This window comes from Plectropomus leopardus, chromosome 6 (assembly GCF_026936395.1).
Source record: "Plectropomus leopardus strain MGB_pleo_1.0 chromosome 6, ASM2693639v1, whole genome shotgun sequence".
In the NCBI taxonomy this organism is placed as follows: domain Eukaryota; kingdom Metazoa; phylum Chordata; class Actinopteri; order Perciformes; family Serranidae; genus Plectropomus; species Plectropomus leopardus.
Genome location: NC_142181.1, coordinates 12578395 through 12592217, shown reverse-complemented (window position 1 = coordinate 12592217; position 13823 = coordinate 12578395). Strand labels below are relative to the sequence as shown.

The 13823-nt window shown below is 39.6% G+C and overlaps 1 protein-coding gene and 1 long non-coding RNA gene across 3 annotated transcripts in view; both read right to left on the bottom strand.

Moving 5' to 3' along the window:
* Nucleotides 1–2835, bottom strand: part of LOC148189337 (uncharacterized) — a 38503-nt gene extending 35668 nt beyond the window's left edge. The window contains exons 1-2 of the long non-coding RNA XR_015776739.1: nucleotides 2747–2835; nucleotides 2502–2638 (exon numbers count right to left, since the gene is read on the bottom strand). This is a non-coding gene — a long non-coding RNA (uncharacterized LOC148189337). The remainder of the gene's footprint in view (nucleotides 1–2501; nucleotides 2639–2746) is intronic.
* Nucleotides 2836–5892: 3057 nt separating this feature from the next.
* zbbx (zinc finger, B-box domain containing) overlaps nucleotides 5893–13823 on the bottom strand; it is a 62745-nt gene continuing 54814 nt past the window's right edge. The window contains exons 19-21 of one of the 2 annotated variants that reach the window (XM_088078787.1): nucleotides 12613–12771; nucleotides 12415–12493; nucleotides 5893–8453 (exon numbers count right to left, since the gene is read on the bottom strand). In XM_088078787.1, the coding sequence (XP_087934913.1) occupies nucleotides 8375–8453; nucleotides 12415–12493; nucleotides 12613–12771 (317 nt within the window). In that variant the 3' untranslated portion in view covers nucleotides 5893–8374. Of the gene's footprint in view, nucleotides 8454–12414; nucleotides 12494–12612; nucleotides 12904–13823 lie in introns of both variants that reach the window. The other variant, XM_088078786.1, reaches the window with a different exon arrangement.

Genomic DNA, 13823 nt, shown 5'->3' with positions numbered 1-13823 from the left:
AAAGGACGGCGATGGAGATAGACATAAGTAAAGGGGGAATTTTAGAGCGAAAGGCGAGATGGAATTGGAAAGGGCACGCTGCAGAGGAAGGCAGGAGAAAGCAAGGTGGACTCAAGGGCTGGACTTAGGATGAAATTAGGGATGCACAATGTTGGATTTTTTTCACCGATATATTACAACTCATTTGGCGGGTAACTAATACTGATATTCCTACAGACACTTTTTTCCCCCACATGATTTCAGTCATCTCAAGCATCTTCTGTATGGAATTAACGCTGACGCCATGTTATGCAAACTCTTGTCGTGATGGACAACCAGCAGATGGAGACAGAAATGCAATGCTTTTCAATGTGTGTAATACTCATTCAGTGTACAAAATAAGAAAAATACTTCAACTTAGGGTTGATTATTTGTACATGATCACTTTGTCAATAGATACACATTTTGTTTTAAAGCCAAAATCTGCCGACACCAACGACGATATTATTGTGCATCCCTAGATGAATTTGTTTCAGGAGGTAGGATAAGTGTAAGACGAAAAGGGGAAAAGGGTGCGGTTTAAAAGAAGCAGATGGATGGAGGGAGAGAGGGAAATATAGACTGGTAAATGAGTGAGGGGGAGAAAAGAGAGGAAAATACATTTCCGTTTCAAACTAGAAAGCATTCTCACTCAAAGTGCTGCCCTGTTTCTTTCATGTACTTCGCTCACCTTTCTTTAATTTCTATCCTCCACCTCCTCAACCTCTGGTTCTTTGCGTTCTCACTTCATCTCCCTCTCTCCTCTCCTCCATAACTTTCTCCACCTGAACTTTCCATTCAGGGCACACTGTACTTCCATCTCCAGTGTGTGGGGGTCATATAAGTACAGACAGGGCTATAACCTTGAAAGTAATATCGAGCTACGACTACATTAAAGCTGTGTAGGCTGCAACATGTAAGGACGCCGCAGGGAAATGGCTGCAGAGACATAATAATACTATGTGTCCACGAAACAGGGATTTGTGTTGATTAAAGTCGGAGAAATATGGAATCCTTTGGACTCCAGAGTAATAAAACTTTATCGCTGGCTTGAGACACTTTTAACCTTCAATCCATCTATAATGTAAAATAACTGAACCTTTGGTGTATTTTTATGAGCATATACGTGGTGTTCATATGTGCACAAAGATATCCCATTATTATCTTTCATTTTTTGCCAAAGTCATCTCACACCTGTGTTACACTTTGCTGCTACGTCTACTCAGAGCCTGGGAATAATAGGGTAGACACATATACGGCAGCCCGCACAAACTAAGTAGCTACGAGGCTTTTTATGTTTCACAGATGACAGACAGCACGTATTCTCCCTCTCCTGTAATGAGGCAGTAGGGCTCCAATAGACAACATGGGACATGATTAGATGGCACATTCACAGCAAATATGACTCCAACCTGACAACCACAGAAGGAAAGAAGCCAGTCATTTATACAGCGGTGTAGATGGTGTGCTTAAAAAGGCGTACAGGTAAGATATAAAAAAGAGTGATGGTGCGTGCTTCACTCGTAGGATGCTGTCAGGGTCAAGGGTAATCATGTTGTTTGTTGAGTAGAGGAGATAAGTATGGCAAGCTGAGCAGAGGTGCATTCTCCGCACCGATCAGCATATGCAAGCGTAATGCTAGAGCTAGAGAACAGAATATTCTCTGCTGTTTTGATTATCATAATGAGCCTATCATATTTTTCTCAAATTACCTGGAAATGCACATTATATAACCACATAAAGGGCAACACCACCTAAATTAAGAATTTTAAATGTTTTTCCAATGGCTTTGGAAAGTTCAATAAAAATTGTCAAAAACAGGTTCTCGTCTTTTAAAAGCCAGAAAGCAGAGAAAAAAGTCTCACAATTGCAGTGTCATGGCGTAAAAGTCTGGAATTTCTTTTTTTACACCTAAATTAATTTCTATTGTGGTGTGTGAAACAGAAAATGTACATATTTCCCAATTAATTGTCTACAGAGCAGCTCCTGACTTTTTAATAACATCAGAAATTTGAGTTTTAGCACTCTAGTTTTTGGATTTAGGAGAGAGCTGTTAATGTTATCTAGTATTTTGGACTTTCTTGGGCCATAGTAACATATGAATTTTGATACTGGCGTAGTTCCCCTTTATGCATTTGAATAAAATCGCTCTTTTTGTCAGCTACAGCTTTATTCCATGTCCTTTGCTCCTATGGGCCAAACATCAGTGGTTGTTTCATGAGTATATCCCCAAAAGTTCAGTTTTCTGTCATAGACAGAGCAGTTGGCTACACAACACAAGAGCCACAGACTTTGAATAACAACTCACATTAGCTTTCCTGCTGCAAACTCCTTCTTATCTCTCTTACAAACATGAGTTTCACCTGTAGAACGAGCCTCCAAACAAGCCCTCACTTTGGAGAAGTGCACTGCTCCGTCAGTCTGTAAGCTAGTTACCTAATGAGCTGCTCAACTGTAGCACATTAAAAAGCATGTTCACTTACCAGCAGTTGTCACATCGGTACGTTAGATGCGGGTGAGCTCCTCACTCCTCAGTAGCACAGATAACATCCATGACGTGTGGGCTGTGATGTGGCTTTTGGGTGTAGTTCCACTTCCGGAGCGCAGCCTTCCATCTTCCCTTAATCAAGCACAAATACAATACATTGTTTTCTTCCACTTTAATTGATAATACATTGGAAAAAAAAAACAAAAAAAAAACTATTAACAATACATTAATGTTGGGCACCTGGTAGATCAGTGGACAGAGCGGTGCTCCATGTACAGAGGCTGTGTCCTTGCCACAGCGGCCGCGGGTTCGAATCCGGCCTCTGCCTTTGCTGCATGCCCCCCCCTCTCCCCCTTTCATGCTCACACTGTCCTGTCAATTAAAGGCAATAAAAGCCCAAAAAAAAATCTTTTAAAAAAAAACCAACAATACATTGTTGTTATTATTTTAAAATATAAAAAAGGGTGACACTTCTGATTGATAGATGATGATGATTATACTGACAAGTAAAACTGCATGTATAGAAATGGTTAAAAAAAAATTACAATATTTAATCTACCATCTCTCTTGAGATAAGTTTTATACATTAGCCCATAATTTGACAGGTTTCCTCATGTTCTCTGTCAGTGCCCTAAAGTATTGTTCTTCTAGTGAAATGGTGTCCAAAGTCATTGGTAAATAATAATGAGAATTATTTCCAGATGATATTGTCCATATAGTTAATAATGTCTGAAGAAGAAATAAGTTAAAATTTCACTAGGCTATTTTTTTCATGATTTCAACAGGCAGTGTCATAAACGGGAAAATGTACATATTTTCCAATTAATTGTCTACAGAGCAGCTCCAGACTTTAAACATGTTATAGTAACACCCAAATTTGAGTTTCAGCACCCTAATTTTTGGATTTAGGAGAGAGCTGTCAATGTTATCTAGTATTTTGGAGTAACTATGAATTTTGATACTGGCGTAGTTCCCCTTTAATACATACGCATCTGAATAAAATCACTCTTTTTGTCTGCTTATTTATTGCATGTCCTTTGCTCCTATGGGCCAAACATCAGTGGTTGTTTCATGAGCATATCCCCAAAAGTTTTCTGTCATAGACACAGCAGTTGGCTACACAACACAGATGCAACAGACTTTCAATAACAACTCACATTAGCTTTCCTGCTGCAAAATCCGTCTTATCTCTCTTACAAACATGAGTTTCACCTGAAGGACGAGCCTCCAAACAAGCCCTCACTTTCCGTCAGTCTGTAAGCTAATTAGCTAATTAGCTGCTTAGCTGTAGCAAATTAAAACGCATGTTCACTTACCAGCAGTTGTCACGTCGGTACGTTAAATGCTGGCGAGCTCCTCACTCTTCAATAACACAGATAACATGCTATCCATGACGTGTGGCGATATCACAGTAACACAGCCATGGTGGGCTGTGATGTAGCTTTTGGGTGTAGTTCCACTTCCGGAGCGCAGCCTGCCACCTGCCCTTATTCAAGCACACGCGTCACATGACAAAAGGAGCATTTCTGATGTTTTCCTTTGTTTTCTTCGGCTTTAACTGATAAATAAAAACATTTAAAAACTTTGAACCATAAATTGTTGTTATTATTTTTATATATTAAAAGGGGTGACAAAATATTATTTTAGTTGGACTTTGTTGGATGACATTGTCGCTTCTATATTTTGTATTTCTTTTTCTTTTAAATACACCTTCATGGCAACTAAAGCATGATTAGTGTTTTTATGGTTGTGTTGAGGCAAATCAAAGCAGTTGGTTAAACCATCATCCTACTGAGTGGGGCAACCAAAGACCCTGAGAAAAAAAAAATGTCATATGTAACAGGTTCTTTATTCTATCATTATCAAAAAAAAAGAAAATCAATTGATTCGTTCCCAATGACTTCATATAATTGTTTTCTGTTTCTGTTTTGGTTAGCTGCTTTTTAAAAGTACACACATCACAAAAGTTGCAGGCATTTTGAGATTGCAAACATCATCTGCTAAACACCGGGTGATATGACCAATATTATTAATGTTGGTACTAAAATCTGACAATGCTTGAAACAAACATTCTAACACAAAAAAAAAAAAAAAAGGAAGAGCAAAATTTACACCCCAGCATCAGTGCAGGCAGCGTCCATTCTGCATTAACAGACAGGACATCCCAGGACGGGAGGTCGAGGAGCGATGGGACCCTGAGAATATACGGACTCTGGGAGAGAGGCACATTGGAACCAATGATTTGTGATTTCTTTGAATCTCAACTAGAAGTTTGGGGTTTTGGAGAGGCTCCACAACATATGATTTAATGCTCCCTCTTCATTCTGGCATATGATGGTTGTTTCCGAAATTGTTCAGTAGTTTATCTGTGGGGTCCTGTGGGATTCCAGCTGGTAGTCTCTGTTAGGATGAGGGTCAGCATTTTGGAATATTGTGGTCTTTAGTAGCCTAAACTTTACACATACAGGAAGCAGGATACAACTAGTGAAAGTCCTGCACTTTATGCCTATGATTCATCCCGACCACTTTCATTTAATTTTCTGTGTGGTACAAGAACCTAACTGGACTGGAAACATTTTTAGAATAATCTATGCAGCAATTAGATTTCCTTCAAAATGTATTTGGCAAAGCATTTAGTAAATAAACATAATTCATTGGTGATGAGGTTAGCACAGAGTATAACATTTAAAGGACTGGAGACTAGAAAGACAGAACATTTTGAACATAGTATTCCCTTGAGAGTTCCTAAAAAGGCTCAGATGTTAAGAAATAGATTAACCAACCCCTTTCTACATTAGTGGTGCCCTTTCATTCATTTTTTACCCATTTCACAGTTTATTTGTGGACTCAAATTGTCACACATGGATGCAGCAGCTGTCCCTTGCAGCTCACTGTAGGTGATTTGTGAGACTCTGTGAACAAGCAAGTCCTTTCAGGGCTTTCTGGCTGAGGAAACTTGAATGGGTTTTCATCAGAGAACAAGTGGACATGCAGCCAGAGGCAGAACAAAATGTTTCCACTGTGCAACTTGCTGTCAAAAGAGAATGTCAAAACCCACAAAAAGCAAAAATACTAATATGTTAAAAAAAAATCACAGCAAGTGTTGTGAAAACAGAGAGGGGAGAAAGGGAACTGCATTCTTTCATTAGATTTACCACCAATGTCCACTGTGTCATGTTTAAACAAAAGTTACCTGATTTCTATCAGTATACAGTGAGAAAAAGTTTACTAAATTCTCCCTCCTCTCCAAAAAAAGTTTCATAACACAGCATGTTAAGTTGTCTGCTTTTCTCGCAACACACCTGGTCTGAACTCCAGTTCCGGAGAGGGGTCAGTTAATATAGTGCAGTTAAATGTCAACTCCTCCAGTTTCACTGTCTTTCTGACAGCATCAACAACATCACAGACAAGTCCAAATCCAACAAAGGTCAACCCTCTTTTTCCATTCTCTTTCCCTGTTTGTATGCATGTGTATGTATGTGTGTGTGTGTGTGTGTGTGTGTGTGTGTGTGTGTGTGTGTGTGTGTGTGTGAACGTGAGAGGGAAAAGACTGAGACGGAGAGAGAGAGTGAGCACAGATCTCAGAGTTGTTTAAACCCAGTCTAGCGGTTCGATATCCATCAGATTTATGTCTCTGTTATTTTCCCCTCCTAAACAGTAAGTGATAAACTCAGTGAAGGACACAATAACAAAGATCTACCTTTTCACCTCTCTCTCTCCTTGTCTATCTCTTGGTCTCTCTGCCTTTCTCGCTCTGTCCCCCGCTATCAATCAGTCTTGTGGTGATTGCTGTTGGATTACAGGGCTTTTGCTGTCCGTCCCGGCGATTAACGTCGGGATAAATAAAATACCCTTATATCCCTTCACAGTGACTGAGGTAAAGAGCAGGGCCACATGCACTCACGCTCATATTCACACACATAACCTCATGCGGTGCTTGAATGAACCTTAATCTTAAATTCAATCACAGAGTTGGCACCTTTGACATCATCCCACTGGGTTTCTGTGGGTTTGGTTGAGTAATAAAGGCATGATTTTCTCTCATGTCTACCAGATTGTCCTTGTTTGATCCTCAAATGCACTTCAGCTAGTGCAGCGGTTCCTAGCTGGTCCAGCCACTGGGTCCAGAATTCTCCTTAATCATTAGTTCAAGGTTCGCACAAAAGAGAAATGACCACATTTTCAATTTTATTTCGTAAACTGTAAATAACATGAGAGCTTAAAACAGCATGAAATCAAACCTATTGCAAGAATAAAGTGCAATTAGTTTGGTAGTTTGGTTTGGAAAGCATGCTTCTCAAAAAATGTTTTTAGCTATTTGTTTTTTCTTTCAAATGTTTGGCCTTTTTTTCCCTTGAAAATTTTTCATTATTTTACAAACTTTTGGCTTTTTTTCCTTACATTTTTTTGGCTGATTTTTTTTTTTTTTTAAATGTTTCGGTTATAATTTTATCTGTTTCTTTGATACATTTTTGGTCATTTTTATTTTTTTTCTGGCAATTTTCTTTTTAGCAATGTTTTTTATCTATGAAAATGTTTGGTTATTTTAAAGAAAAAACACCCCTCAAAGCTGCAGTCACACCAAAAAAAAAAAAAAAAAAAAAGACATCATATATCAATTCCAAAAACTGTAAAAATACATTCATTCACTGGATTTCCAAATTTCTGATGGTTCTTTATCCCATCATGTGGAAGAAACACTTCATATATTCCCCCCCTGTAAAAACGAACAGTCCCTTAGGCCTCTTCTTATTTTCAGAAAACAAACAAACAAACTAAACAGGCCACATAATACCAAGAGTTGGCCAAAGAAATAGTTACTTTTTGTGGGGGAAAAAAAAAGAAAAAATAACTCACTCTTCAGCAGGAAACTGCACTTCAAAATAAAAGCTGTGTGCTGCAAATTCATTGTAAATCAAAATTAAGTGTTTTTCACAAACTTGATATGGTCGCGAGTAGCTTGCAGTCCTCACAAAATGGACCTGCGACCCACTTCTAGACAGAGACCCACCAGTTGGGAACCACTGAGCTAGAGATAAAGCAGCCGCTGGTGGGTTGTGAACTCAGCTGAGGATAGTGGCAGCCATGATAGATTAGGACTGGATGTGGGCAATAATGCACAACAGCACAACTGTGAAAAACAGCACTCACACACCAACATGTACACCTTCACCACAGAGATGACAAACCAGTTCCAGTGCCTGGTGTTTATCTTCCCCCAACTCCTGCACACACATACAGACAGATGGCAACAGCAACCATTGGCTCAGGTTCTTATTCCCTCCCTTACAAACATAATTTATCACCTGCAGCCACGTCTCAAGTGTGTATGTGTGTGTGTGTGTGTGTGTGTGTGTGTGTGTGTGTGTAGAAAGTCTGACCTGATCCTGTGCCACCCTAACCTTATTAAGAAACAAACATATGACAAAAGGGAAAAATGTAGTGTGTTTAATCCCTGTAGGTAAAGTTGGCAGCAAATCATCCCTCAACGTCTGTCACTTAACACACACATACACAAATCAACAAACACAAAGTTGAAGGGATGCAAGCAGACTCCACGATGCCAGCAGACTCCACGAGCATGTACCTCAAATTAGTGTATAGAAAATGTGGGAACATCGAAAAAGAGACACACATCATAACTCAAACTAAAACAGCACTGAAGCGATATCTAGCCATGTTTTCTCAAAGCATTTTTGTTTTCTTCTAGTTGCACAACATGCAGATTTAGTATGAGGAGCATCTGCAGCAGCATTTAAATTACATCCATCTTGTGTTTCTGCTCACTTTTGTCTCATATATATTCTGTCTGCATGCACTTATTTAACAAGCAAGAGAGTGTGTTTTTTGTGCATGTGTGTGAATATCTCAGGGTAGTAAGAGGACACTCTGCTGGTCTCTCTGTGCAGCCGCCTCCTCATCCTTTTGTTCCTCGCTGGCTCTGCCCCTGCAAGACCAAATCCACCAATCAAAGGCAGAACGTACACACACAGCACTCAAATACCTGCTTATGATTAAAGGAAAGATGTACCGAGCCTGTTGGAACTAGTTTCAGATGCAGACATCATAGTTTTTGCACCAGGAACATTTGCGGTGTATTCAGGCTGACACACGACACACCAGATGAAAGTGAGGTTTGTGTGTTGTCTGCTTTGGTCATTACCAGGGTTGTCGTTTAACAGCATACTGAATCCAATATTGAACTCACCTATAAATAAAAGTTGTTTGATACATTTTTTGTGTGAAATATAAGTATAGACAAAAAGTTGTTAATAAGAGGGCACTGACCATTTTCAAACACTCACATACAGGAGGTTCAATTAAGTGCACCAACAGACATGCGTTTTTTATTTTATTGAGACATTTAGGAGATGCTTTTCCTTGTGAAAAGGGCAAATCTGGTCAAATCTAAATATGGATTTTATAAAGACCGCAGGCATTTTAATGCCATCCACACTGCCCACCTGATCTGACACTGACATCAGAGGAGGCTGGTGTCAACTCAGCCTACAGTGGTCCTCCAACAGATGATATAAACATCCTTACTCACCGTTTGTACTATAACCTACAGCTGTTGCAAATATCATTCATGTTAATTTTTATACCTGCTAACACATTCCCATCAGTCAGTTTTGTGTATGCACTCTCAGCTCTCAATGTAACCACTAACAAGAAAGCACTTAGCTGATGTTCAGGTTTCACAGGAGGTTAGTCAAAATAGTCATGAAGGGCCAATTACAGAGCATGTTTTTTTTAAAAATATTTTAAAACGTATGCACAATAAAAGCATAGTTGAATCTTGGTCTTAGTGCAATGCTAAATGTACACATATACATGCTTATAAATTACATTCAGAATATTACACTACCAAGGAAGCAAACAGCTCTGCTAATAATGGTGAATCTAACATGAGCTATTTATAACCAACCACCACCTATAGCTTCTTGTTGCTATACTATAGATACTGCACTGTATAAACTGTACATCAGAATATTAAGAATACACCCATTTTCTAAATATTAATATGATAGTGCTGTACGAGTACGCAATGACTGAAGGTTAGATCAAAGACAGCCAATAGACAGAGAAAACACTGCCGCACAGCCAGACAGCTGGGAGCTGTTGAGTTAGATAGATGATGAGTCATTGTCTGGATATGAGATAAACATAGGTTAGGTCACAGTCGACACACACATCAATTGATGCACAAACCCTGCACTGAATATACTGTGGCTCAGCATTCACTTGTATCTTGAGTAGGAGTACTTTAGAGTGCCCTATTAGTGCAATAGTCACCAAAATAAATGTATGTTTTATAGGTTTTATACGAGACTTAATAATAAACCCACTCAAGTATTCCTAACAACACTTATTATATATGGTGGTGGGCAGCAGAGACCAATCTATAGTACATCTCAGTTATCATGCATTATTATCATGCATCTGTTCTGCAATGCATATACAACCACCACTCAACATCTGAGGGTACGTGGTGGCTGAGAGAAAAATTCTATTGAAGGGTCCTGTGGCGATACTATAGCAAGTAGTAAGACAAGTTAAACTTTTTAAAATCTTAATATGCAAACTGCATTTAAAAAAAATAAGTGAAAAGAATTAAAAATTTACTAAGCAGGATTTTCCTGCACTTGACCTTTGTACCAAATTTGAAGCAATTCCCCTAGGGCACTTTTGAGATATCACGTATACAAGGATGAGACAGACAATTCAAAAACATAATGCCTTTGGCTATGGCTATCGCCTGAATAAAGGCATTAAAGAGGGTATATGTATCATATACACATAATCCCTTTCAATCATTACTTATGACACACTAGAAGTGTGCAGCGCTATATTTTTCCGCAGAGACTCTACCCTCTGTACATTGTTCTGGAGAGGTCAGGGCTTTAAGGTAGCAAACAGGTGCCAGACCATAAGCAGCAGGCATCCAAGACACAGCAAAAAAGCAAATATAGTACAGAGAACACCTAATTTGTGGTTAGCTTTTACTAGTGAGTGTGTTTACAAACAGTAACTGGCAGTCCTACATCATACATGTTTAAATGTACATACTTCAACTTTGGTTTCAAGTTCACCTGAGAAAGCAAAACATTTTCTCTTTGGTGTAGAAGAGGTGATCGTTTTCAAACAGAAATCTTTTTTTCAATATTTGAAGAATTGCATAAAAGACTAAAGTCACATCGACCAAAAACTGCACAATGGTAGAGAATGTGACAATAATGATGAGGGTGAAGGTAATACAAAAACAGAAAAAAATAATAAAAATGTGCAGCTATATCAAATTAGTCTGATTAAGTGCATCTGTGTATACATGTATGTGTGCGTGCTTGTGTGTGTGTGTGTGTGTGTGTGTGTGTGTGTGTGTGTGTGTGCATGTTTGAAGGATGTAAGGAGCTGTTTTGGGAGCCCTCTGTGTAGTATGTGTTAATCCGGTTATTACACGTCTCAATGTGATATTCACAGTGCTCTGCTCAGCACAAGGCCTCTAGCGCAGATTATGCCCACTACACACAAACACACACACACAAAACCATCAACAACGCACAGACACATCCACACACATCCACACAGTTTCAGAAATACCAGAAAAATACACTGACACTCTCCCTGTGTCTCTAACACACACACATACACACGCACACACACACAAACACATTAAGCAGCACATTTAGGCCCGATACCCAACATGCTGTCAAAGCTAAAGTCGTTCTGCTGGCTAACGATCCATTACACACTCCATATATCCGACAGAGAGAGGGATTGACAGAGCACAAAAAAAGAGGGATTACCCCCCATCGTGACCACTGGGATGGTGGAGGAGTGTGGGAGGGGGGGGAGCAATGGATTACATGCCGATCATGGCGAAAAGACAGACAAGAGCAGGAAAACAGGAAGTCACAAGGCTACACTCAGATTCTCACAGGGAAAAAAGGCACATTTGCTTTTCAGGATATCAAATTGGAATAGAAATTTTAACAGTTATCTACGCTGCAGCTGGTACTTTTAAATTCTGGAATGCAGAACACAAAACATTACCAACCAAAAAAACCGAACGGAGATCAAAAAGTGTCTGACTTTAACCCTTTCAGATTTGGTAACACTAACATACGCCATTCCCAGAGGTACTGCATTGATTTAGTTATCTTTGACTGTTTAACATTTATAAGGTTTTGCGAACACTCTGGGAACAAAACAGTAGCTTAACCCTTTGAAAGTTGAAGTGTCATCAATTTCCTTTTGCTGCTTTCAGAGGTCTTTCACAAGTATTTAAACTTTTGAACCCTGACTAAATTGGTGCGATTTCTTTCAAATACATGGGAAAAAGGCATTGGGATTTGGTAAGAAATGTTTCACAAATTGCAACAAATAAACACATTATGAAAATTTATATTAGAAAAGCTAGAGAAAAACAATATGATTATAATTAGATATTTAAAATACAGTTAAAAAATTATTATAATTTTTAAGCACTTTCTCCAGATCATTTTCTTATTTTTTAACTTTCTTTTTTGTCCCATTTCTTTTTCTTTTTTTTCAACTAATTTTCAAGTAACTTTCTTTTACTAATTTCTTGCTAATTTTTGAGTCATCTCTTTGTTTTTTGCTCATTGAATTCTTCCCATGTTTTTAAAAGAAATCAGGAGTTGTTCTGTTTTGTTTCTGGGAACATAACTATAAAATCTGTAATACCAAAAAGGCACAGTCAGCCAATAAAAATAGCAATTTAAAGGTGCTACAGTGAATTCTGCAAGCTTCGCAAACACAAAAAGAGAGCCAAAGGACTTGAGTATATCCCCAAGGGACATACCAGTCCCCAAGGGACACATTGTGTGTTCCTTGGGCAATTACTATATAGGAGCAGGTAAAGTTTGCGTGTGCATGTTACCCACCGAGTGAAACGACGATTTCCATACTGATCTTGACTCCCACTGTTTTCCGTACCAAATACTGAAGCCTCCTTTCCAGTTTCTGCATTAGACATTAAGGAAGATTAATGCTAATGGCAGAGTTATATGTTAATCATAGGTGGCCACAACATGATGGTGTGTTTGCATACAAGACTTGTAATGCACTGTGTGTGTCTGTACCCTTGGCCATAAGCCTGAGTTCCTGCTCCAGACCATGGAGTGTGTGTGCAGTCATGTCAGTGTCCAGGTCAGGGTCCTCACAGCCTGTCTGGTCCACCCTGCAGATCTCCAGGATCTCCTGGGCTGCACGGGACAATGGACGAAACACTGGACCCAATTCTGAGCTCAAGGTGGGATGAGAAGGGGAATGAAAGAGAGAGGAAGACACAGGTGCAGAGAGAGGACCTTGGTTTGTCTTTGGATGGTGAGACAGTACTGGCGAGGACTTGCCAGACAGGATAGACCCTGACCCTGAATAACAAGAAAGGATGAATGTATTAATGCACAGAGGGATAGGTGGGTGGAGGTAGTGGTGTACATGAGGACATACAGAAAGGGTATCTTAAGAAAACAGCTACAGAAAGTGTGAGTTCAAGAGCGAGTTAAGAGAAAAGTAGAGGAAGACGGGAGCGGTGTGCAGCTCGGGATACAGGGAAAGAGGCTGAGAGACAGAGAAACTATCACAACAGTCAGTAGAATGAGTGGTGTCTCATCCCACTCCACTGCAAGCCACATCAGATTGAATCAGATTGAACATCCATCCCCACCTGCTCACTGTAAATTACATCAAGGCCCCCATTGAGAAGCTATGATGGTGTGGGTGTGCATGCGCCTGCCTGTTTGTGTGTGTGCGGCACACTGATTCCTCACGCTGCGATCTGTCTAACCAGTTTCAGCTCCAGTGTTAAGTCTTTCATTCTTTCAATCTTCCATTGTCTCCTTAACTCTCCCTCCCTCCCCCTCTCAGTGCCTGGCTCCGTCTTTCAGCTGGCAGAGAACCGCCACTTAGTGCCTCACAACCACCAGCACTGTTAAACTAAGCAGCATGGGAGGAATGATGCATGCAGTACGGTGCTGCTTACACATGTGCACTCACGCATACACATTCCCGGAGACCCAATTTTCTTCAATTTCAAAGCAGATAGGACACAGATCTAAATTTTGGTTACTGATAAAGCTTGGTGCCAGATTCAAAATGTAGTCTGTGTAAAACGACAGTGTGATTAGAGTCTGATCTCTCTAAATTACCTCTATTAAAAGTTCCTTAGGAAGGTCAGATTTCAGGTACAACTGGGGTCTAACTAATGTAAAGCCTGAAAAAATAAGGCAAGCCAAATGTAAACTTTAATAAGAGTTCCCTGCTCATAAAGATGCTCAGGAACAACAAGCCA